At 46.3% G+C, this 27310-nt stretch overlaps 2 protein-coding genes across 3 annotated transcripts in view; one reads left to right on the top strand and one right to left on the bottom strand.

Moving 5' to 3' along the window:
- Positions 1 to 13013, bottom strand: part of LOC112113467 (tRNA-splicing endonuclease subunit Sen15) — a 23604-nt gene extending 10591 nt beyond the window's left edge. Inside the window, exons 1-3 of one of the 2 annotated variants that reach the window (XM_024209757.1) lie at positions 12962 to 13013; positions 9336 to 9417; positions 7542 to 7677 (exon numbers count right to left, since the gene is read on the bottom strand). In XM_024209757.1, the coding sequence (XP_024065525.1) occupies positions 7542 to 7677; positions 9336 to 9408 (209 nt within the window). In that variant the 5' untranslated portion in view covers positions 9409 to 9417; positions 12962 to 13013. Of the gene's footprint in view, positions 1 to 7541; positions 7678 to 9335; positions 9418 to 12021; positions 12121 to 12961 lie in introns of those variants that run through there. The other variant, XM_024209756.3, reaches the window with a different exon arrangement.
- Positions 13014 to 19964: 6951 nt separating this feature from the next.
- Positions 19965 to 27310, top strand: part of LOC112113465 (procollagen galactosyltransferase 2) — an 86297-nt gene continuing 78951 nt past the window's right edge. The window contains exon 1 of the mRNA XM_024209755.3: positions 19965 to 20362. Within this exon, the coding sequence (XP_024065523.1) occupies positions 20133 to 20362 (230 nt within the window). The 5' untranslated portion in view covers positions 19965 to 20132. The remainder of the gene's footprint in view (positions 20363 to 27310) is intronic.

The following is a 27310-nucleotide window of genomic DNA, read 5'->3' as shown; positions in this document are numbered from 1 at the left end:
CAGGCACGCGCTTGGTGCGCTGGTGCCTGGAGCCGCCCCTGTCTGCTTGAAACCCAAACAGTGCAATACTAACAACCTGAGAGGGAAACTGGCTTCATTGATTTTTACAGTCCAAGATTATATGTAAAAAGTTAAAGGGAAGTGACAAATCACTTTTAATAATAAAAGACTTGTTCAGTTATAGATGTGTTTGTCACCTTAAAAAATAACATTCTATAAAGTCTGAAAAAAATCAGAGCTTTTAACAATACCCACAAGATTCAGGCACCAATCCTGCAAACACTTACGCTCATGCCAGTAGTTTCATTGACTTCACAGGAACTAGCTGTGCTTAAATGATTTACTGGGCTGGGGCCTTAATTCTGGAACACTTTAAGAACATAAGAATGGCCATACTTGGTCAGACCAAAGGTTCATCTAGCCCAGTATCCTGTCTTCCAACAGTGCCAATGCCAGGTGCCCCAGAGGGAATGAATAAAACAGGTAATCATCAAGTGATCCATCCCCTGTCGCACATTCCCAGCTTCTGGCAAACAGAGGCTAGGGACACCATCCCTGCCCATCCTGGCTAATAGCCATTGATGGACCTATCCTCCATGAACTTATCCAGTTATTTTTTGAACCCTGTTATAGTCTCTGGTAAGAAGTTCCACAGGTTGACTGTGCGTTGTGTGAAAAAATACTTCCTTTTGTTTGTTTTAAACCTGCTGCCTATTAATTTCATTTGGTGGCCCCTAGTTCTTTTGTTATAAGTAGTAGTAAATAACACTTCCTTATTTACTTTTCTCCACACCAGTCATGGTTTTATAGACCTCTATCATATCACCCCTTAGTCGTCTCTTTTCCAAGCTGAAAAGTCCCAGTCTTATTAATCTCTCCTCATATGGCAGCCATTCCATACCCCTAATCATTTTTGTTGCCCTTTTCCAAGTCTAATGTATCTTTTTTGAGATGGGGCAACCACATCTGCACACAGTATTCAAGATGTACCATGGACTTATATAGAGGCAATATGATATTTTGTCTTATTATTTATCCCTTTCTTAATGATTCCCAACATTCTGTTCGCTTTTTTGACTGCCGCTGCCCATTGAGTGGATGTTTTCAGAGAACTATCCACAATGATTCCAAGATCATTCTTGAGTGGTAACAGCTAATTTAGACCTCCTCATTTTATATTATAGTTGGGATTATGTTTTCCAGTGTGCATTATTTTGCATTTATCAACATTGAATTTCATCTGCCATTTTGTTGCCCGGTCCCCCAGTTTTATGAGATCCTTTTGTAGCTCTTCGCAGTCTGACTGGGACTTAACTATCTTGAGAAGTTTTCTATCATCTACAAATTTTGCCACCTCACTGTTTACCACTTTTTCCAGATAATTTATGAATATGTTAAATAGGACTGGGCCCAGTACTATTTACCTCTTTCCATTCTGAAAACTGACCATTTATTCCTACTCTTTGTTTCCTATCTTTTAACCAGTTACCAATCCATGAGAGGACCTTCCCTCTTATCCCAGGACTGCTTACTTTGCTTAAGAGTCTTTGGTGAGGGACCTTGTCAAAGGCTTTCTGAAACTCTAAATACACTATATCCACTGGATCCCCCTTGTCCTTATGCTTGGTGACCCCCTCAAAGAATTCTAATAGATTGGTGAGGCATGATTTCCCTATACAAAAACCATGTTGACTATTCCCCAACAAATTATGTTCATCTGTGTCTGACAATTTTGTTCTTTATCATAGTTTCAACCACTTTGCCCGGTACTGAAGTCAGGCTTATGAGCCTGTAATTGCCGGGGTCTTCCCTGGAACCCTTTAAAAAAATTGGCATCACATTAGCTATCCTCCAGTCATTTGGTACAGAAGCTGATTTAAAGGATAGGTTACAGATGACAGTTCATAGTCCTGCAATTTCACATCTGAGTTCCTTCAGAACTTTTGGGTGAATACCATCTGGTCCTGAGGACCTATTACTGTTTAGTTTATCAATTTGTTCCAAAACCTCTTCTAATGACACCTCAATCTGGGACAGTTCCTCAGTTTTGTCACCTAAAAAGAATGGCTCAGGTTTGGGAATCTCCCTCACATCCTCAACCATGAAGACCGATGCAAAGAATTCATTTAGTTTTTCTGCAATGGCCTTATCGTCCTTGAGTGCTCCTTTATCATCTCAATCATCCAGTGGCCCCACTGGTTGTTTAGCAGGCTTTCTGCTTCTGACGTACTTAAAATTTTTTGCTATTACTTTTTGAGTCGTTGGCTAGCTGTTCTTCAAATTCTTTTTTGACCTTCCTAATTATATTTTTACACTTCATTTGCCAGAGTTTATGCTCCTTTCTATTTTCCTCACTAGGATTTAACTTCCACTTTTTAAAGGATGACTTTTTGCCTAACTGCTTCTTTTACTTTGTTGTTTAGCCACAGTGGCTCTTTTTTGGTTCTCCTATTATGTTTTTTAATTTGGGGTATACATTTAAGTTGAGCCTCTATTATGGTGTCTTTAAAAAGTTTCCATGCAGCTTGCAGGGATTTTACTTTTGGTGCTGTACCTTTTAATTTATTTAACTAACCTCATTTTTGTGTAGTTCCCCTTTCTGAAATTAAATGCTACAGTGTTGGGCTGCTGTGGTGTTTTCCCTGCCACAGGGATGTTAAATTTAATTTGACAAGTAGACACTCAAGACGTAGTACGCTGGTGGACACAGCTGTCTGTCTGCGATAAATAGGGAACATGGCAGAGCCAAGGGACCACATGGGCTAAAATCCACAGGTTCTTCTCAGATACATAAACAAGACTGATCTTTCCTACTACTGTGCAAATCACTGTTCAATTCAGCAGGGCCAAAAACGGCTCTCCACATCCCAGCGAGGTATTTTTGATTGGAGGGTGGAACAAGACAGAAAGAAGCAGAATCTTGTTCTATAGGTATTTACTCACAGAATCCTCAGTAAGCTCAAATTTAAGCACTCAGACAGTGGGCCCATCCTCTCCAAATACAGCCCCAAGTCTTCTCGGCTTGTGTAATAAGATTAGCTTTTGAAATGCAGTAAATTTGATTAGATCCCACTTCCACTGAAGTCAATAGTTTTGCCACTGACTTCAACAGGAGTAGTATTGAGCTCTTTAAGGGTACGTCTACACTACCCGCCGGATCGGCGGGCAGCGATCGATCTATCGGGGATCGATTTATCGTGAATAGTGTAGATGCGATAAATCGATCCCCGATCGCTCTTCCATCGACTGCTGAACTCCAGCTCGGCGAGAGGCGGAAGCAAAGTTGACGGGGGAGCCGCGGCAATTGACCCCACACCGTGAGGAAGCGAGGTAAGTCAAACTAGGATACGTCGACTTCAGCTACGCTATTCTCGTAGCTGAAGTTGCGTATCTTAGGTCGATCCCCCGCTCCCCCGCCCCCCAGTGTAGACCAGGCCTAAGTCATTGGGTTCCATGCAGTTACAGGGAGGTAACTTGGAGCAGCTTGCAGGAATGTGGCCTTAGTTTCTAAGGAGTACTGCTTTACCTTATGAAATTATTTCAATTAACACCATAAACTTGATAACATGAGAAAATGAAGTCCTCTAAAATTCAGTATCAAATGCCCAAAATAAGGTTTAAAGATGCTGCTCAGAATTTTAGCTTAAAAAAAAAAAATCATCCAATTTTATCATTCATGTTATTTCTTTTACTAATGACTCTCACTGCACCATCAACATGGCTCCTTTAAAGACTCACTCCTCCAGTGACTGAGTCAGCCAAAGAAGCTGCTCTGTGCCTAAACATCTGTGGATGCAGAACTGCTTTGGTCACTGGCAAGTACCTTTTCAAGTGGCTTTGAGAGGGAGGTCACCACTCCAGCAACCCCTACCTGCTCCAAGACCTGATTCTTATAGATTAAGTAAGTGAACATCAGCCATTTGCTACCTTCTTTTTATTTAGCTTATCATTTCCAGGCTCAGTTAGCTATAGTGCCAGTACATTTTAATCAACAATTTAAACCATGGTTTCAACACTAACACAAGACAAGGTTAGCTCATTAAACTGACAGTCAGAACAAAGGATCAGCATTATTGCAACCTGCTGCATTTCCAACCAGCTTTACAATTCACTTTATTGTTTTGCAAATAGAAAAGTCATTTTCAAGGAGTGACATTTGGGATACTTACAGATTAGTTATTTACAGCCCTTACACACAGCATTACCTTTTGCCCCATGTACAGTAACTCCTCACTTAACGTTGTAGTTATGTTCCTGAAAAATGCTACTTTAAGTGAAACGATGTTAAGCTAATCCAATTTCCCCATAAGATTTAATATAAATAGGGGGGGTTAGGTTCCAGGGAAATGTTTTTCGCCAGACAAAAGACTATACATATACATACATACATACACACAGTATAAGTTTTAAACAAACAATTTAATACCGTACACAGCAATGATTATTGTGAAGCTTGGTTGAGGTGGTGGAGCCAGAGGGTGGAAGAGGGTGGGATATTTCCCAGGGAATGCCTTACTGCTAAATGATGAACTAGCACTCGGCTGAGCCCTCAAGGGTTAACGCATTGTTTTTAACATAGCCTCACACTCTACAAGGCAGCACAAATGGAGGGAGAGGCAGAGCGAGACAGAGATATACACCATGTGTGTGAGTGAGAGACGCGCATTGCCCCTTTAAGTATGCTGACTCCACTCTAAGTACATTGCCCTTTTAAGTAGATCAGCAAGTTGAGACAGCAGCTGCTGCCAGCAAGCTCCCTCCGTCCTGAGACCTGTTGTGTCTCCACTGCTCTATGGAGATGGGGTAAGCGGGGGAGGGGGGCGCAGAAGCAGAGGGGAGGAGGACACCCTCACATTAGCCCCTCACTTCCCCCCCCCGCACAGCAAGCAGGAGGCTCCCGGGAGCAGCTCCAAGGCAGAGGGCAGGAGCAGCACATGGCAGTGGGGGGAGGGACAGCTGAACTACAGGCAATTAATAGCCTGCTGGGCGGCTGCCGCACAGGGAACTTAGGGGAGCTGATGGGGGGGCTGCTGGTCCACCCTGGTTCCAAGCCCCCACCAGCTAGCGCCAACGGGCTGCTCTTCCTGCAAGCAGTGGACAAAACAGGCGACTGCCAAACAACATTATATGGGAGCATTGCGCAACTTTAAACGAGCATGTTCTCTAATTGATCAGCAATGTAACAACATTAACTGGGACGACTTTAAGTGAGGAGTTACTGTACCCCAGAAACAATCCTCTGGATTCTCACTGCTCAGTGTCAGCAAGAGGGGGCAGGCATTCTCACTGGTAAGATGTGCCTGTGAAATTCCATCCCCAAGGATGCACTTGGACTTTTCCTGTGGCTGTTTACAGAATTCAGGTCATTCTATTTGGCTCCTTTTGATGGTGACCATTGAGACACCAGTCACTGTATACTGGAGACATCAAGAATCATGTATCTACATTGTGTTCAGCAGTATCCATACCATTCTCCTGCCAGATATCAGCAATGGCTATTAAACCAGCATTAGGGACAGGCATATGCACAGCTTTAATGGAGTCATCTGTAAGTGGAGAACTGTATTCAGCCAGAACACATTTTAGTGACAACGTACTCTATATATTTACTCAATAGCAAAAGCTGGTCACAAACTGTACTTTTAATCAATGTAATGCATTCACTCTAACAGTCAACCATCCGTCCAGTAAAAGATTTCATCCACACTGATGCCAGAAACAGAGCAAACAGTGCCACCACAGTACAAACAAATTCAGAAAGTCCATGAATGAAAAGTCCGATGGGATACAAAGATGGGTTACAAATGTTGTGCTGTATTTCCCTGCAATAAAATACATGTTAGGACATAGAATTGCTGGCACCTGCCCACCCACAGGGAGGAAAAGGTTTCCACTTCCAGTAGAATCCCACCAACACGTAGGAAACAAGAGACAGCATGCAGAAACAACTACAGTGAGAAAAGCCAATATCCTAGTTTGCTACCTATCTCCAACCCCAAAACTGTGAGAGAAATCCCTCCCCACAGAAAATGATCAACACCTTCACAAGAAGCAGAACAGTAGCAAATACTTTGTCTCCCAGCTTTTCTTTCAATAGCTTTGTGATTATACAGCAGAGCAGCATCATGCCATCTGACATGTAATATTTCTTTTTAAAACCATATCCATAATAGCCAAATGATTGGTTTGTTGAATAGTAATTGAAAAATCTTATTAATTTACAACTAGAAAACTTCCAACCACATAACTAGTTGCCATAGTACAGATTTCCTGCCACAGATTTATTGCTGCTGAAGAGATACCCACAGGATAACCTACTACACATTTACTATTGGGATGCAAGGTTGTTTGCTTCAGACAAGTCTGTCATCTATAAAATCACTGGAATATGTAAATGTGCCGAAAAAGACATTCACAGAGCATGCATATAAATGAAGTTCACTGTACATCAAGTGCAATTAACTGTGTGATCTGGTAGCAGCTCCCCTGACATCACAGTAATAAATGACCAAAGTGACAATTAGCGCCCTGCAAATCTGAGGATATCCACTTTATATCCGTGGACCATGTATGCAGATCGGATGCGGATACAAATTTTGCATCCATGCAGGGCTTTAGATAAACAGTTCCTTAGAGGTGTCATAGGATAGGATATCAGGCATGGGGGCAGAGGAAGAGAAAGAAGATAGCCATTATCAGATGGGGAAGAATACTGTACATTTTACCTAACCACTAGAACACACCCAAAACGTAAAAAAAAGTTGGATCTGAACAGAATTTCTTTTTAAAGTAACCCTGAAAACACTTTCCATTACAAAACCCATGTCATTAGAAAAGCACATCTTTCTTGTTTCTCCCTCCTTGAGCACCACAAGAAATTGTATGTATAGCTGTGAAAGTAAGGGTTTATAGAGCACTTTCCTAGATAGAGCTAATGCAAAAGCATAGCTCTGAAAACGCAGTTATATATAACTGTTTTCAGCCTGTAAAAGCAAATTTTCAGACAGACAGTGGCCAGGATTATATTTAAATTAAAAAAAAAAATACAGAGTCCATTCCTGTGATTCAGTAACTAACAAAAGCAGTAGAAAATAAGCATTTTTCATCAACTTCAAGGTACTTCAAAAGAATTATCCATATAAACTCCATTAGAGGTGATCACCATGAATACTTCAGATAGGTCTATAAACAGTACAAAACATTTTTTGAATGGACACACAGCCAATTGCTGTTGAAATCGTTACATTGCAGGGTTATGATTTCAAGGGAGGAAAAGGCAAAAGAAACTGATCAGGCTAAAGGAAAAAATCCCAGCCTCATAATGTTCCTAATACTAGAAATAACTCAGCTCATGTGTTCAATTTGGTTTTTCCTCTGCCCTTCATTTTGGGGGGGGGGGAGGAGGTCATCTTTTTGTTTGGCAGAGAATGTTTTTCTAAAGCTTTATAGGAGTTATTAGCTGCCCTATCAATATTTACATCCTCTATTTTTTTTTTCTTTCTGGTAATTCAGCACCAAATACTCTGGGATCACTTGCTCACCTCTGATGAGTGAATGACATGTGGACAGGTGTTGGCACCACAACCTGTAAATTCTCAGCTTCTCTCTCACGCCCACGGAGACATACGAGCTGGAGTTCTGCTAGTCCAACGCATGTCACATCATGCCAGTTTTTACCTGAAATTAAAAGAGAGGGACCAAAGCACAACACACAGGTCTCTCTCTGGTTGCATCATAAAGGAGGGTATACATTTGGGAAGAAAGTCAACTTATTGTGGTCTTTATTTTTTCCCCTATGTAAAGCATAGGCGCCAACTTCTGCTGGCGCCAGTGGGTGCTCGACCCCCCTCTCCTCCCTGCCCCACTCCCCATTCCAACCCCTTCCCCAAAGTCCCTGCCCCCACTCCACCCCCTCCCTGCCCCTGTTGGACTCCTTCCCCAAATCCCCACCCTGGTCCCGCCTCTTCCCCGCCTCCTCCCCTGAACGCGCTGTGTTCTTGCTCCTCCCACCTGGAGCTTGTTACGCCGTGAAACAGCAGTTTTGCAGCAGCAAGCGTTGGGAGCTAGGGGGAGAAGCGGCGACGCGGCGCACTCAGGGGAGGAGGCGGAGGCGAGGCGAGGACGGGGAGGGGAGCTTGGCTGCCAGTGGGTGCAGAGCACCCACTAATTTTTCCCCATGGGTGCTCCAGCCACGGAGCACCCACGGAGTCGGCACCTATGATGCAAAGTATTCCCCACAAGACACAAAGTTTTCCCAGTCAAGTGCCAACTATTGGCTTGTGAACAATCCTTTAATAAAACAGCCACAGGATATTAAAGGCCAGGTCCTCAGCTGCAGTGGTTTTCAACCTTTCCAGGCTACTGTACCCCTTTCAGGAGTCAGAGTTGTCTTGCATAACCCAAGTTTCACCTCACTTAAAAACTCGGGTTTCGGCTTCAGCCCCGCATGGTGGGTCTCGGGCTTCAGCTTTCTGCCCTGGGCCCCAGCATGTCTAACACTGGCCCTGGCAACTCCATTAAAACGAACTCGCCCACAGTTTGAGAACTGCTGATGTAGTATATAGAACACTGACAAGTCATTGTCTGTATGAAATTTTAGTTTATACTGACTTTGCTACTGCTTTTTATGTAGCCTGTTGTAAAATTAGGTAAACATCTAAATGAGTTGATGTACCCCATAGAAGATCTCTGCGTACCCCCAGGGGCATGCATTCCCCTGCTTGAGAACCACTGCTCTGCTGGTATAAATCAGCATAGCTCTGCTGACTTCAGCAGTACTATGATGGGGGCCAGAACTTTCTCTGGTGTAACTCAAATATTTGTTTTTCAAAGACAAAAAAATCCATGCATCTCTTTTCACAGTTCTCTTAAGTGTAAGATTTTAACCTGGTATCAACCCAAATTTGAAAAATATTAAGATACTGAGAAAGTGGGTGATAACAGCTAGAATACTGATAACACTGCAGACCTCAATCCCTTCAGGCAGGGAAATAAAGCTAAAAAATGTTTATTCAGGATTGCTGTAATTGCATTAATATAATAGCATTCACTCAAACAATGATCAATCATTTGCTTTGGAGAGATATAATTAATCATGGCAGGTCTGAACAAACTCATGGGCCAAAATTTACATTTTCCTCAATACCTGAAACACTCAATAACACTCACACGCGCCTTGTTCAGTGTAGCTGATTACTGTGCTAAATTTTGGGACACCCAGAGCATGGAATGGGTGCTACTAACACATAGGTCTTCAAAAATCAGAGTGCATGTGTTAGTTTATTTGATGTCCCAGATTGCTCAGCCTCGCAAGAAAAATACTTTCATTGATTTACCTTCTAAAAGATCCAAGTAAACTAAGAACGCAGCATATACTTGAGTGCTGTCAGCCACATCCAATGACATCATCTCTGTGAGCTGAAACCAACATGTAACAGCAATCAAAGAATGCAGAGCAGAAGCCAAATTGGTACAGATACATAAAACCTTTCAAAAGAGCATGAGAAAGTATGGAGCCTGTTTAAAGAACTGCTACTAAGATTCAGAAAGATTAAACACCAATAAATATACTGACTTCTTAAAATATTTTAAAGTTATATTTCCGCGTGGCCCAGATAAAAAGGTATTAAAAGAATCTTGACTGTTTCTGGAACAGAGCTGTTTTTGTGGAGAAAGATTCAGAGTTTCATCTGTTTCTGCTACAGTACATAAACATGGACATACTGAGTCGGACCAATGGTCCATCTGGCCCAGTATCCTGTTTTCTGACAGTGGCCAGTGCCATATGCTTCAGCAGGGCAATTATCGAGTGATTCGTCCCCTATCGTCCAGTCTCAGCTTCTGGCTGTCAGAGGTTTAGGGACACCCAGAGCATAGGGATGCATCCCCAACCATCTTGCCGTTGATGGACCTATCCTCCAAGAATTTATCTCATTCTTTTTTGAATTCAGTTATACGTCTGACCTTCAGAACATTCCCTGTACAGGTTGTGCAAAGAAATACTTCCTTATGTTTATTTTAAACCTCCTGCCTATTAATTTCACTGGGAGACCCTGGTTCTTATGTTACATGAAGGAGTAAATAACATGCTAATACTCCTCAACAGCTCTGATTATAAAATGTAAGATAAGGTCTCTCCATATGCTAAACTCTTAAGAAGTTTATTACATTAAAATCACATTAATCCATCAAGTTCCTCTTCCAACAAAGAGACTTAGCAGTTTGACTATTCCAAGGAAGAGTAATAGTAACAGGAGACTCATTATTTATATAGCTCTGTTGGCGTGCATGGGGCCTATAGTGCTTTACAGACATCCAAGACGACAAAGGTCAGTGTCATAAGGAATTTACAATCAATGCTTTTCAGGGCAGAAATTATGCTCTTTTAAAAAGTTTCCTGAAACACTATTCAAATTAATAATATACAAATAAGTAATGAAAAGAGATCAGATAAGGGGAGCATAAAATCTCTGTCTACCTAGTCATGTTACTATCTCTGTCTGTCTAGACTCTAGGTCAGGGGTGGGCAAACTACAGCCCGTGGGCAAGATCCAGCCCTCCTCAAGCTCCTGCTGGGGAGCGGGGTCTGGGGCTTACCGCGCTCCAGCCGGGAAGCAGGGTCAGAGGCCGCTCCACATGGCTCCTGGAAGCAGTGGCATAGCCCCCCTCCGGCTCCTATGCGTAGGGACAGCCAGGGGGCTCCAGCTCTGCACGCTACCCCCGCCCCAAGCGCTGCCCCCGCAGCTTCCATTGGCCGTAAACTGCAGCCAATGGGAACTGCAGGGGCAGTGCCTGCAGATGGGGCACGGCGCAGAGCCGCCTGGCCACGCCTCCGCGTAGGAGCCAGAGCGGGGACATGACGCTGCTTCCGGGAGCCGCTTGAGGTAAGCATCGCCCGAAGTCCGCACCCCTGAGCCTCCCCCCATGCCCCAACCCCAGCCCTGATCCCCCTCCCTCCCTCCGAACCCCTTGGTCCCAGCCCAGAGCATCCTCCTACACCCCAAACTCATCCCTAGCCCCACCCCAGAGCCTGCACCCCCAGACGGAGCCCTCATCCCCCCCACCAAGAGCCCCTTCCCGCACCCTGAATTCCTAATTTCTGGCCCCAGCCCAGAGCCCGCACCCCCAACCAGAACCCTCACGCCCTCTCACACCCCAACCCCAATTTTGTGAGCATTCATGGCCTGCCATACAATTTCTATTCCCAGACGTGGCCCTCGGGCCAAAAAGTTTGCCCACCCCTGCTCTAGGTTTTGATCTTAATGCTCACAGTTTGACACATTATTGCAGTTGGGTACTCCTTTTCTCCTTCCTCCCTAAAGGAAGGTAGCTCACAAGTTGTTTTTTGTTTATTTCCTGGATGTGTTTTTTTCAATGGTGAGGCTGAGAGCGAGAAAAAAGATTAGTGGTGAAAAGCTACCACAGGGCACTGAGATCGAATTTGTCAGCTTGAAATATTCCTTCAAGAACTAAAGCAAAACTTCTTGGGAAATTTGCAGAAACCCTCTATTCAATCTTCGTTTTCAAATAAGGCTTTCAGCAGCTTAAGATAAATTAACAAGTATATGTGAGACAAGATTCACGCTAAAGATATTATTTAAATAAGTGAAGATGTCTTATTTTATTTTGTATTGTCTTGGCTACAGACCTCAACTGTCAAACCATAAATGCACAACCATGACCCCAATAACTCAGTCACCATGGAGGAGGAGGAGGAGGGAGCCTGAGCCTGCTGGGACACGCGGGATCCAGCAGTCAACAGCTGGAGGAGCACCCAGTCCGGACAGCTCCGCTCTCCTTCAGGCGGGGGGCTGGGCCGGGCCATGCAGCACCGCCGAGCCACCCGGCGGGGCCTTGTGTGGGCCCCACCGCGGCGGGACCCGGACACCCCAAGCCCGGCTGCACAGCGGGGCCCGCTCCTCGGCTCCTGCCCCGGGCCGCGGGGAGCAGCCTTGGGACGGCGGGGAGCGCGCTCTGCTGGGCCCCTGTAAGGTCCGCCCCGGGGCCCGGCCCCCCACCTACCTTAGGGTGAGTTGCCATCCAGTTGCCGCAGGGCGACCCCCGGGGCTGGGGCTCCTGCTCCCGCCCGCTCGGGGGAGCCGCGCAGCCCGGCTCGTCCATGCGGCTCCTGCGTGCAGCGCGGCTTCGCTCCGGGCGGAGCACTGCACTAAGTGCTCCGGCCGGGGACAAGCCAGCGCGCTATAGTTCCGAGCTATAGTTCCTGCAGACCCCCTGCTCCCCGGCTGTGTCCCCGCCGTGCCCAGCTGCTCCTGTGGAGCCTGTGAGCCGGGCAAGCTCAGGACACGCTGCACCCGGCTGCCAGTTCTGGAACCAGGTGTGCAGCTGCCCTAGGGTTGCCAACCCTCCAGGTTTGGCCTGGAGTCTCCAGGAAGTAAAAATTAATCTTTAATTAAAGATTATGTCATGTGATGAAACCTCCAGGAATCTGTCCAACCAAAATTGCCAACCCTAAATTGCTCTGTCCCATTGGAGCTGTCACTCTCTGCATCTGTCACTGTCCACCCATCCCTCTCCCTCCACCCCCTTTAGCCTAGGGTTACCATATTCAAACATTTAAAAAAGAGGACACTCCACGGGGCCCCGGCCCCGCCCCCGGCCCTGCCCCAACTCCGCCCCTTCCCCGCCCCTGGCCCCGCCCCAACCCCACCCCTTCTCCACCCCCATTCCAACCCCTTCCCCAAAGTCCCTACCCCAACTCTGCCCCCTCCTCTGAGCACCCCGCATTCCCCCTCCTCCCTCCCGCTCTGATCTTGGTTGGGGGTTGCTAAGTGCTTCCCTGCTCCCCACTCGCCCTGCAGCCCCTATGCCCTTGCCTGCCCTGCTCCTCCTCACCCTGCAGCCTCTGCGCCCCCCCGCCCCTGCAGCCTCTGCTCCCCCCCGCTGCCCTGCCCCTGCAGCCTCTACACACACACACCCCCGCCTGCCCCCCTCCCCCGCTCACCCGGCAGACGGAGAACTGTGAGCTCCACGTGGATTCCAACACTGCCGGCTGCTCTGTGGGGGAGGAGGGGGAGGGAGCGGGGGAAGGGGAGGGACTCTGGCTGCTAGAGGCCCTAGTGGCTGCGAGCGGCTTTCCATCAGGCCAGGCGTCCAATCAGCCGCGCCGCACTCCGCAGGAGGGGAAATCCCGGACATTTCTACTTAATTAGAAATCCCCCCCGGACGGCCATTTAAGGCTGAAAAACCCGGACAGATGGTAACCCTACTTTAGCCACCCACCTCTTCCTCTCTCTCCATCCCACTGTCTATCCGAGAGGTGGGCATCTGGGTGGGGAAATTGCATGCAGCGCCATGAATGTAGGGCTGAGGCAGGGGGTTGGGTGCGGGAGAGAGTGCAGGATGCAGCAGGGGGTGCAGTGTGCTGGAAGAGGCTCAGGGCTTGGGGTAGGGGTGCGGGTGCGGCAGGGGGTTGGGGGCTCAGGGCAGGGGGTTGCGGTGTGGCAGGGGGCTCCGGGCAGGGGGTTGGGGTGCAGAAGGGGTGTGGGGTGTGGCAGGGGGCTCAGGGCAGGCAGTTGGGGTGCAGGCTCCAGCCCCACACCGCTTACCTGGAGCGGCTCTGGGGTGGCAGCGGTGCACAGCAGAGCTAAGACAGGCTCCCTGCCTGTCCTGGCCCCATGCCGCGCCTCTCCCGGAAGCGGCCGGCACCACATCCCTGCGGCCCCTGCAGGAGGAGGGAGTAGAGGGTTCCGCGTGCTGCCCTTGCCTGCGGGTACCTCTCCCGAAGCTCCCATTGGCCACGGTTCCCCGTTCCCGGCCAATAGGAGCTGCGGGAGTCGGTGCCTGCAGGTGAGGGCAGCGCACAGAGCCCTCTGCCCCCCCAGGGGCCATAGGGACGTGTTGCCCGCCGCTTCTGGGAGGGGCGTGGGGCCCACAGTGCCACAGGAAAGGCAATCCCGCGGGCCAGATCCAAAGCCCTGACAGGCCGGATCCATCCTGCGGGCCGTAGTTTGCCCACCCCTGGTCTATCCCCTTTCTGTCTCATCTCATCGCAGTGCTTACCACACAAATAAACTGTGGATGACATTAAATAAATGCCACAAACCAAGAGAGAAATGCATGACGTACCATGAAATGCAGCAAGCAAACATCACTATGGACAGGTGGGGAGAGGAGGATTAGGGGAATTGAGAGGGAGAAGGAGGTGGAGGAAGGGATGAGGGTTATATAATAGTGTTCTACATGTTCAGTTGCCATACAAATATTTACCAATCATTTTTCACTACAGCCATGTAAAGTAGTATGTGTGGAAGGAGTGGTGATGAAGGGAAGTGGGGAATAGAGGAGGATGGTGGTTGAGGGAAGGAGGTAGAGAAATTCAAGGTAAAGGAGAAAGTGAATGAGAGAGAAGCAATGACACAGAAAGGAGGGGAAGAAATAAAAAGAAACAAAAGGGGAAGAAAGGAAAAAAAGCAAGAGCGAGGAGGTCAAAGTGGACAGGAGAAGAAATGCTGAAGGAAAAAAAGAGGAAGAGAGGCTAAATTGAGGGAGGATTATGGCAGAAGAGTTGGTAAGATGAAAAGAGAAAATAAGTAAAGACAAAACCCTGACAATGTGCATAACAACAATTAGAATGAAAACATCACTGGGAAAGAGAGACTATATGGATAGAAAATATAAAGTGAGGGAAGGATGAGGAAGGAAGAATCTGAATAAAGGCAATTTGGTATATTTTATTAATTATTTAAAGTTTGTATAATCTGTGTAGATTCAAATTATATCTATATCTCATCTCTAGAAATAATCATCACTGATTCCCTATGTGAATGGGGCTTCTACAGTCCAATGCATGCCAGATTTCCCTTTGCAGAAGTTGGCAGCTCCTTGCTTGGCACCTGGCTTGTAGAATTTCAAACACTGGCCCAAATTAATCCATCCCTGGTTAGGAGGCATTAAAGCATAGCTCGGCGCTGGTGTCTGCTCAGTATGCAGCAGCATAAAAAACAAATATATAGTTGGTGCATTAAGAGAATAATAAAGAACAAATGGCAATGACATAAATTAAACAATTAAATGTCCCCTTCGAGGGCATTGTGCCCGGTTTTAGTCAACCTACCTCAAGAAAGATGTGGCAGAGACTGAAAATGACCAGAGACAGGCAACTAAAATGTTTAGAGGGAAGGCACGGACTGGAATTAGTTAGCGTGGGAAAAAGAAGAACAAGAGGGGACTTGACTGAGGTATTCAGACTTAGGCTGAGCATAATGGAAAAATGAACAGTCCCTTCTCTTATCCTGTTATGATGATATGGTAACAACTGGGTCCATTGGTGAAGGATAAATAAAAGGACATCTCTATTTATTCAGCATTTATTCAGTGTGTGGATTACACTGGTGCAGGAGGTCACTGAGGGACCAATCCTGCTTCTCTAATTCTGGCAATTTTCAGGAGCTTTGCCTGTCTAAAAAGTGTAGCTTTGATAGGGCACATACACCTTATTCCCTTGTGACCAATGAAGGGGCTAAAGCCTTTCAGTGGGCACAAAAGAGGTGGCTGGTTTTGAAAGAGCTACCAGACCTGGAGGGAAGAGATGGCAGCTGTGGCTTGTTTGGCTCCTGGACAGAGGAATGGACAGCTGTGCCTCCTAGGTATGGAAAAAATAGAAGAAAATAGAGGCTTCCAAGGCCTGTGGGTGGTATGTTCCTAGCAGGGGAAGGAAGCTGCTCTCCAGCTGATCCAGGGAAGAGCACACCTGAATAGGTATCTGGGGGAATTTGCTGCCTGCCTGAACTAATGGAGACTATGGTACTGCCAAAGAGAGTACCCATAGTCAAACTGTTCCTGTCAGTTTGGTATGGACACCTGAAGTGGACTCAAGAAAGATGCCTGCATTTGTTTTATTTCCTTGGGACCTATGGCCAAAGGAAAATCGGTGTGTTGCTTCCTCCCGGACAGAATAGTTGATTTTCCCAGCATTTTTTTAAACCTGCTTACACAGGCTAGTACCTCAACCCTTGGAGTGACTAACAGTCCTGTTACAGCACAACTGGCCCTTGAGTCAAACGCACTGCTGGATTTTAAAAAGCAATGGGATATTTTTGACCACTAATAAACAAAACAATTATATGAGTTGTAACAGTAGCTGCTGCCTCCTGCCATGTATCAGAAATCTGACCTTTTGTAACCCTGACCCATGTTATTGGGAGTAGGAAATGAAGTGGAGTCTGACTCCTGTGTCATACCCTTATTATACATGGATAAACACACCTCATGCTTATGAGGGAATTGTTCCCATTTACCAACACAGCACAACTGGCCTGTGTGTGCGTGTGCGTGTGCGTGTGGTGGGAGGGGGAAGGCATTGAAGAGGAGCTGCCTTCCTTGAAAGCATCAGATGCTGCTGGCGGCAGGATACTTTGCTATACAGTCTGATTCGGAATGGTAACTCCTGTTCCAAAAGGACCTTTGATGCCATTAACAAAACATGAGGAAGCAAGTCATGTAAAAAGTGTTCAAACCACACATGGCTTTTGTTAAAGTCATTGTGTTGTGTAGCTAAAGCCATGCTCAACCTTTTGAAAACATCCCATAGTGAATCAAGTGAAATAGGTTAGAGCTAAGTTGTCCCTTTACATTTAGCTCTGTGCTGGGAAGGGGCTGTGTTGCCCAAGGAAGGAATTGTGTTTCTTTTTCCCTGCTCTCTATTTCCTCTTGGGAGAGAGTAATCTCTATTACTATGGTGCCCACCCTGCATTAGCTCAGCTGTGCTGGTTCTGTGTTAAGTGGGCAGAGTCAAGATTCCCCCCACTCAGCGGAGCAGGAGGGAGCACCAGGTGCTCAAGACTTTATCTTGAGAAGGGCTTAGTACCTGTAATGTCTATTCATTTCTGTGGGAGCTGTGAGTACAATGGGCCCAGATCCACAATCTCACACAGCACGCTCTCGAATGAACACACACAGGAAAATAATAAAAGACAAAACGCCCTAGCACCTGTGGGTGAACACCTTCACAAAGCAATCACTCCATAATTCACCTATCAGTCTTCACCCTCAAAGGAAGCCTGCCCAACACTTTCAAAAGACAAGCCTGGGATCTTAAATTCATAACTTTACTAAAATTTTATCTTAATAAAGACACTGGATTTATGGTTTATTACAACAATCTGGAACCCAGTAACCCCCCCTTTCTGTCCGATGACTACAGAGGTGTTAATGGTCCACTTCACCTTGAGTGTCCCTTAGAATACATGCTAACTACTTACGCTAAACTATCTGTTCAATCTTGTATTTAGCTGTCACACTTTGAGTATCTTTCCCTGACCTGAAGAAGAGCTCCATGTAAGATCGAAGGCTTGTCTCTCTCACCAAGAGAAGTTGGTCCAAAAAAAGATATTACTTCATCTACCTTGTCTCTCAGATCCATAAAAGTGTTTAGGCTCCTAGCTTCTATTTAGGAGCCTAGATATCTTTGTGGATCTGGGCATATGCTCCTATTAAGATCGTGATCCCCAAATATAAATTGTTACAGTCGGTGTTGTGTGGTCATAGTGTTAAACTGTAATCTGTTGCATTGATGGTCCTTTCAGGGCCATTCATGAGAATATTTCTGGAGAGTTAATGAAATGCAGTGAATATTTTAGTGTCTTAGCTAATTTCCAACTTGGATAATTGCATTCTGCTTATCTAAATTTCCTCCTGCAGTTTGTTTTAGATACAGTATATTAGCTCATTTCATCTGGATATTCTGAGGCATCTATTTGTAAAACACTTTGTACAAAAATGCAAGATAACTTCCTTTCCTCAGTTGCTATGAAGTATGGCTGTGGAATGTGAATTAGCTACTGCCTTCTATCCCAGAGATAGCACAGGTACGTGGAGTAAGAGAACCCTGTGTACCTACTGAGGCCCTGGTGATAGGCAGGCACAAGCCCACCCATATCTAAGGCCCCCCTCCCCCAGCCTAAGGGAAGGAGCCATTGGACTCAGGCAACAAAAAAGATTACGGGGGGATAACAAAGGAAAAATCAGGGACAGGAATGTCAAAAGCAGGGATCCGGAGGAGGACAGAGAGCAGAGAACCACAAACAATGCTCACTGCTCCTCAAAGGCATCCAGGGAGCCAGTGCACACAGTCCAGAGGAACTCTGCCCCGAGATGTGACTTAAGGGAAGATCAGAAGTAGGCCCCACAGTTGCAGAGCGCCTCCCCGTCCAGCTTCCTCCTCCTGGTATGGTGGACAGCCACCTGGGCCCGCACCAGGAGGAGGTTGGTGAGGAGGTCTCGTGACTTTGTGGGGCCACAGATGGGGTGTGCATAGATCAGGGAGTGCAGGGAAAAATGCAGCAAGAACTTAAGAAGGTTCTGGAGGAGCCGGAAAAGGGGCTGCAACATAGCACATTCGATGTAGATGTGTGCCATTGTCTCCCGCTCACCACAGAAGGGGCAGGTGTTGGAGGAGGTGGTGAACTGCTCAAGGTAGATGCCCGTGCTTACTGCTCCATGAAGGAGCTGCCAGATAATATCCCCAGCGGGCCGTGGGACCAGGGTGGAATATGGACTGGCCCACTGGGGTTTCTCGCCCTCCATGGGTGGTAGGAGGTCCCACCACTTGGTGTCAGGATGGGATACAAGGGTGAGGAAGTGAAAGGTGTGGAGCATGAGCGTGTATAGCTGTTTCCTAGGCATGGTTCAGAGGTGGACCAGCTGCATGTCACACAGACGGCTCAGGTGGTGCATAGGGAGTGGGCAGGGAGGCTCACCGGGCAGAGGCCCGAAGGTGAACTCTGGAGGGTCAGGAGTGAGGGATGGGCGGGGAGCACCCCCCCAAGGATCCACTTCAGGAGAGCCTGGAGGTGGGTGGTAAGGCTGCCATCACGTCCTGGAATATATGATGGGGGACATGAGGAGTGGAGAGCCCCATGTGCCAGCTGAGTGCCAGGGGATCCACCCAGTCCTTCTGGTTGTAGTCCAGGAGGTCTCCGATCCTGGTGGTACCTACCAGGACAAATCTCTGGCACACCGAGGGGGACTCTGCCACCTGCACACTGAAATGGAGGTTGTGTTGAATAGGTTCCACAAGAAAGTCCTCCCCCTTGGTGGCTGCTGTGGACCTGGTCGCTGAGACTAGCTTCCAGGTCCTGAATAGAAAAGACCTGAAAAGACCGGCATCTCGGGGAGGTCTCGGAGGAGACCCCCTTGGATCGAGGTGGAAGAGTTGCCGGTCAAATCGGAGGCAGCGGAGGAAGGTGTGCACCAGTACACTCCACACCAGACTACCGGCACCATAAAGGAGTCTTTGAGGGCCTGGAGGTGGAAGACGTGGAGCTGACTGCTGAGTCGGAGCAGGCCCTCCTGTCCACTCTCCTCAGGGGGAAGAGATCCCTGTGTCTCTGTTTTAACTGTGTAAGGTTCTTTGGGATGAAAGGTGCAAAATGTTTCTTTTAAATGTTTAAATGGTTGGGTTGGTGTTTCCTTTGTTAAACTGACCTCTTCGCCCTTGCCATGCCACAGGCCCAAACTCTGCAAAGCACTTCAGTGGGATTTAAACTGTGTGGAAGGGGAGCCTATGTTATAAAACACAGGGTGCAATTATAAAATAACAATGGTTAAGTATAAAGGCTGGATACAGACACTCCTTTGCATCCAGTTCTTTCTCTGAAGTCGTCATGACTTTTGGGTGCACAAGAAATATGGGGCTTGATCGGGCACTTGATGACAGCCTTGCAAAATTCTGTTCGCCCAGCTCAGGGGGCTTTGGTTTCTTTTCTTTTTTGGACTGGCTCATAAACGATTCGATGTTGTTCTAATCTCATGGTAAGGCCGGGCGAGTAGATTTCGGGGCTTGGTAAAAATATTCACGACTCTTTTGGGAAGCTGCTTTGTGGGGTTGTTCTTGAGCCCGAGGGGGAGCGGAGGGGACACAGCACAGAAAAAGGAGGGTTTTAGTTGCTCAGAGGCGAGGCGAGGGGCTGGGGCTGTGCTGCTTGACCCGGGACGGCTGGAGCCAGAGGGAGGTGAGCACACGGGCGTGTCGTGTCGTGTGTGCAGCCCCAGCCCCCTCTCCATCCCGTTCAGCCTGCCCACCGCGAGGACCTGCAGTCCCCCGCCATCCCCCAGTAGCGAGGCTCCGCTGTCTGCAGGCTGGCGGCTTCTCCCGGGACTTCTCGCTCCGGAACATGGCTGCGCTGCCCGCTCTCCGGCTGCTGCTGTGCTGCTCGCTGTGGGCGAGGAGCGGGGCCAGCTTTCCCGCGGAGCCGCCGGAGGGCTCGGCCCCTTTGCCGGAGTCCCCTTTGCAGAAGCCCACCGTCTTCATCGCCATCCTCGCCAGGAACGCTGCCCACGCGCTGCCCCACTGCCTCGGCTGCCTCGAGCGGCTGCGCTACCCCAAGAGCCGGCTGGCCATCTGGTAAGGCGCGGGGCGGCGGGGCCCGGGGCGCCCCGCTCGGGGGCAGTGCGGCGGGGGAGCTGATGGCCCTGGCCCGGGCCAGCGGGAGCCGAGCGGAGGACGCGCTGCTTTGTGGGGGAGAAAAGTTTCTGGGCAGTTGCCCTCAGGAACAGGCAGCGTCTGTCTGGCCAGTGCAGGGGGGAGAGAGGTCCGGACGGCAGCGAAAGGGGGTGGGGGCCGGGCACGGGAAAGGGGGAAGTAGTGCAGAGGCTAGGAGAGAAGGGGTGCAGGTTCAGGGCAGAGCCTAGGAGGGGGTGCAGGTTAAGGGGCAGAGTGCAGAGGTCAGGAGGGGTGCAGGTCTCGGGACAGTGCAGAGGTCAGTAGAGGGGGGCAGGTTAAGGGGGGCAGTGGAGAGATCAGGAGGGTGTGTGCTAAGGAGTTAAGGGGGAAGAGGTTGGCAGTGCACAGGCTGAATTGGGGTGCAGGTAAAGGGGGGGACAGTGCAGAGGTCAGGAGGGGTGCAGGTCACGGGACTGTTCAGATGTCAGTAGAAGGGGCAGGTTGGGGGGCAGTGCAGAGGTCAGGAGGGGTGTAGGTTAAGGAGGGACAGTGCAGAGGTCAGGAGAGGGGGGGCAGGTTAAGGGGGGGCAGTGCAGAAGCCAGGAGCATAATGATAATAAAGCAAGGGAACAAGTAACCTGCTGCCTCCAGCGCTGCAGGGATTGAGGGCAGTAATTTTCAAGCTTTTTTCATTTGCAGACCGCTACAATATTTCAAATGGAGGTGCAGCTCCCTTTGAAAGTCTTAGCCATAGTGTGCAGAGACCCAGGGGTTCAGGGACCACAGGTTGAAAACCACTGATCTAGGGCAAGGTGTCTTTGTCTTTGCTGAACATGTGAGGGTTCCCTGCATTTCAGGACTCCTGATACCCTGAGCAAGAGGCACTGCACCTCTTCAGGCAAGAGGTATCCGCTAGGGGCTTCCCTCTGATCCTTTTCTGTGCTGTGATTTCCTAGCCCTAGCTGTTCTACTGGAAACGAGGGTCCTTCCCTACTGCATTGGTTGGGATCAGGACGAGAGCAAAGCTTTGCCTAACCCTTTGTGTTCTTAGCTGTAAACTTTCCCTGGAGCTCCTGCTTCCTATGGAGAAAGGGATTTCTTGGAAGGAGCTGACAGCGTGGCTCAGACTCTCGGGGTAACTCCGCCCCATCCATGCTAAGAGGGGAGGGTTCCAAAATTAATCCCCTTCTCTGCAACCTCCCCACATGGCTTGATACATTAAACCAGGAGCAGATGTCCACTAGGCTCTCCGGAGGAGAGCAGCACATGCATCCCAAACTATGCAATGTTGTATTGGCTATAAAGGCCATGAACACACTGGAGGTGGATAGGCAATGATATGTTTGGGAGGGCAGGGAAAGGCACATAAAGCGAAGCAGGGATTACAGCTCGTGTTTTAACAGCCAAGAAAAACTTTGACTGAAACCACAGTTTTGTTGCAGGTTTTGATGGAACTTTGCCCACCTGCAAGCTTGATTGTTGGGGAAAATGCTTGATTCTTATGCAAAAATCCAGTCCTGGGGCCAAAATGAAAAACCAAAGTCTTTTTAGAGACAAATTGCTATTATATTATTGCCATTATTATACCGATTGAACTGCTGTACTTCAGTTATTAGAGAGACAAGGTGGGAGAGGTAACAGCTTTTATTGGACCATCTTCTGTTGGTGAAAGACAAGCTTTCAAACTATTCTGAGCTCTTCTTCAGGTCATGTTCTTTAGTTATATTGAAGTATTTATGATGTGATGTTAGGCGTGCTTAAAGCATATATGAATAAGTGCCTTTCAGTATCTGTGTAAGTCCAAAGAAATGAAATAAATAACATATCTCAGTAAAAAGAACTGATTTCTTAGTGCTAGCTAGCTCTTAAATATTAGTATTTTGGGGATGTCCTAGAGGTAGCATTTGCCTGGGTTGGAAGGTGATCATGCTTAATAGGTGCTGGAGGGCATTGAACAGAATATATCCAATAGCACTGGCAAGATACATTAAGAGCACCATAGCTCATGAGCAGTGTGGTAATAAAACATATTTTGTGGGAAAGGAAGAAATTGGCCTTGAATTCAGTTAGCCTGCTGGTATCTGAAAGGGAAAAAAATCCTTTCTACTCAGCCAGACATTAGTTATACATGATTGGAGCAACAGAAGCTGGTAGATAGGATTCTGAGAAGTAAGAACTTTTGTGGGGCCAAGATTTAAAGTAAGAAATGCTGTTTTAGAGCTTGTACCTGATCCAAAGTCCTTTGAAGTCAATGGAAAAATTCTTCTTGATTTCAGTGAGATTGGATCAGTGATTCAGGAAGGAAGACTAGATTTTTAGGCCTCATCAATACCAATGGAAGCTTGCATTAAATTACTTAATCAAACATGGACAAATATCCCTATATGCATTTCAGGGAGATAGTGGTTATTTACCTTCAAATACTCTACAGGTCTCTACAGAAAATTAGTGACTAAAGAAATGATTGCTTCTAATCCTCATGTATCATTATTTGGAAATGGGATCTCTGTTTTGTGCACTATGATGTCAGCATAAGTATTGCATTCTGAACTACGGACCAGCAACATGACTTAGAGCCATAAACGGACATGTTAGGGGTAAATGAACAACAAATGCATGTTTTAAGGATCTGAGTGTTGGAATACTTCTCAACAATGTGTAACATAGCTCATTTTAGAAGTTTGTCTCTGAGCTAGTATGGTTTGCTAAGCATGTACTCAATTCTGTTTTCATGTCAGTGGGAGTCCTAGGTTTACACTTAGTTATTAGACATGTATCAGAATAAGTTTACTAGACCTTAAACCTTGCCTGCAATTCAGCTAAATATGTTAACCTGACATTAAAAAAAACCCACATGAATGAGACAGAAGTTCAGACCTGATAACTAAACAGGATATATCAGGGGGGTCTCAAACTGGGGGTCATGACCCTTCAGGGGGTTGCAAGGTTATTACGTGCGGATCACAAACTGTCAGCCTCCACCCCCAAACCTTGCTTTGCCTCCAGAATTTATAATAGTAATAAATATTTTAAAAAGTGTTTTTAATGTATAAGGGGTGGGGGTCACACTCAAAGGCTTGCTGTGTGAAAGCCCATAGTGACAGAAGCATTCTAGGGTAGTGATTCTCAAACTTTTCTTTTCGTGGCCCACTTGAAAATTGCTGAGGATCTCGGCGGACCACTTAATGATCTTTCCAAATGTTGTTTGTACTGTTAGCTAACTATTGTAAAGCACTTTGGATAAAAGCGCTATATTAAAAAAAACGTAATAATAATTAACATTTTTTGTTCTACAAATAAAAGCACACAATTCATATTTTAACATCAGTAGTCTTACCTTTCTAATATGATGGATGTGCCCTCTCTCCCCCACCGCAGCAGCCATCGAGATGGGCTGGGAAGGAAGGCTGTCTCTCCCCGGCAGCCGCAGCCCTGGAGCTGGGGAAAGTCGCCTCTTTCTCTGGCTGCAGCAGCCCTGCACGTCCCAAATTCCCCCACCTTCTCTTCTCACACCCCTGCCCCCTCCCAGCCATGAGACTATGTCCAGCAAAACTTAGAATGCTAGACTCAGACCTGTGTCACTTTGGCACGAAGAGTCCTTCATTTCTTTCTAAAGTACTTTTCAATAGCTTCATCTCACTGACTTGCTTTTCCAAAGGTCACATTGATAATGGCACTGCCAAGAAGGTTGCAGATCTCTGCCATATACACTTAAAATGTAAAGAAAGCAAATGTCCTTAGTTTCATCCATCAATTCCTATTGCTTCTGAGTTTTGAACCATGTCTCACTGTTGTTGCTGAGAGTTCTCTTGACCCTGATTGTTGGACTAATCCAAAGGCTGCTGAAGTGAATGGGAGTATTTTCATTGAGTTTTGTGAGCAGCGGATCAAGCCTTTTGTGCTTAAATGCGCACAAAGTCAAGTCTCGCAGAGTACAATTATATGTTATGAGATGCACTTTTACAGGTCCGCTTTGGAAATGATAGAGTATACAATAGGTATGGCCATTGTTTGGTAGCAGCTTGAGATAAATCCCAGATGAGTGGAGGTAGCTCATTGCTGATGCACTGTAAAACTAGCAACACTAAGAGAATGGTTTACCCTTAAAGGTGTCAATGATGTGGCTAACAATGGAAGTTTATAAAAACAGGGTAATGGTGATGTAGTTTTCATAATGTCAAGATTGGTACAGGATTAGCCTGCTACTGGCTGATGCCAATAGAATGTGAATATTTTCCTATCATGTGAGTTCATAACATTTTTAAATATCAGAGCGGTAGCCGTGTTAGTCTGTATCCACAAAAACAATGAGGAGTCCTGTGGCACCTTAAAAGTGTTTTTTTTTTTTTTTACCCACGAAAGTTTATGCCCAAAGAAATCTGTTAGTCTTTAAGGTGCCACCGGACTCAACATTTTTAAATGTGAAGGAATCTACATATATGGGAATTTCCATTAGTGAAGCAAGGATCATTTTAATTTCCCACGCTAAATACTTTTCACTGTGGAATATTGGAGTTCGGAATCTGCTGTTTTATGTGCTCACTTCTGTCTATTGATACTGGTTTGATGTATCTCTAAAATCTGTGTTTTGAATAACAAAAGTTGAATAACACTTTTCTGTGTTATGAATAACAAATCAGATTGTTATAAATGGAATAATTTTGTAAAATAAACTTACTCTTCACTGTTTGCTTTTTGCACATCACTCAGTTTGGATGGTGAAAGTTGACTTGTCTGTTTTAGTTTTAGTTAATTTCTATAATCTTTTCTTAGTTTAACATAGTGACACATGGGTTGACTTCTGTCATTCATATAGTACCTCTCCACTGTCTCTCATCATGAGGAATGCCACATCATTTTTTTAAAATCCAATTTTACCTTTGTCCCAAAGGTATTTTGTGTTATCAAGTAATAAAAATTCTACTTGGAACTTACATTATTAGGTATGTTGCAGTAGCACTCAGATCTCAACTGAGATCAAGGCCCCATTGTGCTAAGCACTACAAACACAGTCCCTGCCCCAAAGAACTTACAATTTAGAAAGACAAGACAGACAGAAGATGGGAGTATATTATCTTTTACAGATGGGGGAAACTGAGGCAGATTGACCTTCACAAGGTCTTCGGGGTTATCAGTGTCAGACCTAGTATTTGAAAACAGGAGTTCCTGACTCTTGCTGAGTTGCTGAGATCACGTTCTCACTTCTAGTACTGTAAATTATTCATATCTGAAATGTAGAACCAGGAAACTGAGATTATACAAAATTGCCTTTATACTGATGAAATTATTTTCTTCTTTTGTGTGTCTCACAGTCTTGGCAGGTTGAACTGTATGACATCATTAAATGCTTCAGTAGAAACATTGGAAAGGAAATTTGAAAATTACTGCTGTGACTTTAGTCTGTACCACTATCCTCAAATGTATTGCAGCTAACAGTGTTGATGAAGTATGGAGCAACACTGAGTAAAATGTCAGCTGTAAGAATATAAACACACTGTTACTTGGTATTCCTAATTTCTATGGATCCCCTTCTGTACTGGAAGGTTCTTAAAGGGCTAGATTCTGATACTCTTACTCCTGCTGAATAGCACTATACTTCAGAAGTGGTCCCATTGAAATCAGGTGATATTAGGCATGAGTAAAAGTATCAGACACTTTCCCAAAATGGGTAAAGGAAGTAGTGAAAATAAAAATTCTGCACCGCTGTTGAGGTGTATAGTGATTATGAGACCTGTTTGCTAGTTACATAATGTATCAAATTTCAGTTGGACTTCAATGAGCACTATGGGTGCTCAGTACCTGTGAAAATCAAGTCACTTATTTAGATACCAAACTTCTGGCAACTAAATTGTGGTGTAAATAAACTGGAAAACAAAACAGATATTTGCTTTGTGTGACTGTCTGTCCAATGCATCTGAAAACACACCCACCCTTTTAGAATCTAGGCACCAAGGTTACAATATACCACAGCCAAGCAGATGCAGTATGCAGTAGAATTCAATTTTAGCAATCAGTGTGTGTAATAATCATTTGGCTGTGTGGATCAAGGATCACAATATCCTATTGATGCTGTTTGCCCCCCTCCCCTGGTTTATATTGGTTTTAAGCTTTGGTTTTAAGGGTTAGTTTGGAAGTAGTTTCTTGGGTGTTTTCAAAGTTCAGAAAGAGTTGGTATTCAGATGCTTTGTATATAAATATACTGTCACACCTTTTTGAATCCCATCAGACTATAGCTAAAGAATCTATGCAGCTTGTTGGAGTGCCTAGTAGGGCCAGTTAAAGGCTACACTATATCTAAAATGCCAGAATTTACTCTGTCCTTGCAAGATGGAGACTTCTGCTCCTGGGAACCCAGTGTGATTTTTGGAAGCTTACTCTCTTATGGATCTGGATGTAGCAATCAGTAAGGTGTGATGACCCAATGGGGGTTGCCCAAATTCATTTTAAATTCAGGAGTATGCAAGTAAAACCACAGTGTGCTCCCACCCCTAACCTGCCAAACATAACAAGCTTTCTTCTGAAAGAAATCCTTATATTTGTGAGGTTGTTGTGTGAAACTTGTCAATACACCCCAGGTTTTTAAGAATAGAGTGTGAATCTATGCTCTCTCTCTTTCTGGGGCCAGGTCTACACTAACACCCCAATTCGATCTAAGGTACGCAACTTCAGCTACGTGAATAACGTAGCTGAAGTCGACATACCTTAGTTCGAATTTACCGCGGTTCAGACGCGGTCCACACACGGCAGGCAGGCTCCCCCGTCGACTCCGCGGTACTCCTCTCGCTGAGGTGGAGTACCGCAGTCGACGGCGAGCACTTCCTGGTTCGAATTATCGCGTCCACACCAGACGCGATAAATCGAACCCGGAAGTTCGATTGCCAGCCGTCGAACTACCGCGGTAGTGTAGAC

Source organism: Terrapene carolina, unplaced genomic scaffold (assembly GCF_002925995.2).
Source record: "Terrapene carolina triunguis isolate 2854851 unplaced genomic scaffold, T_m_triunguis-2.0 Scaffold211, whole genome shotgun sequence".
Classification (NCBI taxonomy): Eukaryota; Metazoa; Chordata; order Testudines; family Emydidae; genus Terrapene; species Terrapene triunguis.
The sequence above is the reverse complement of the archived record's forward strand: the minus strand, read 5'-3'. Positions and strand labels throughout refer to the sequence as shown.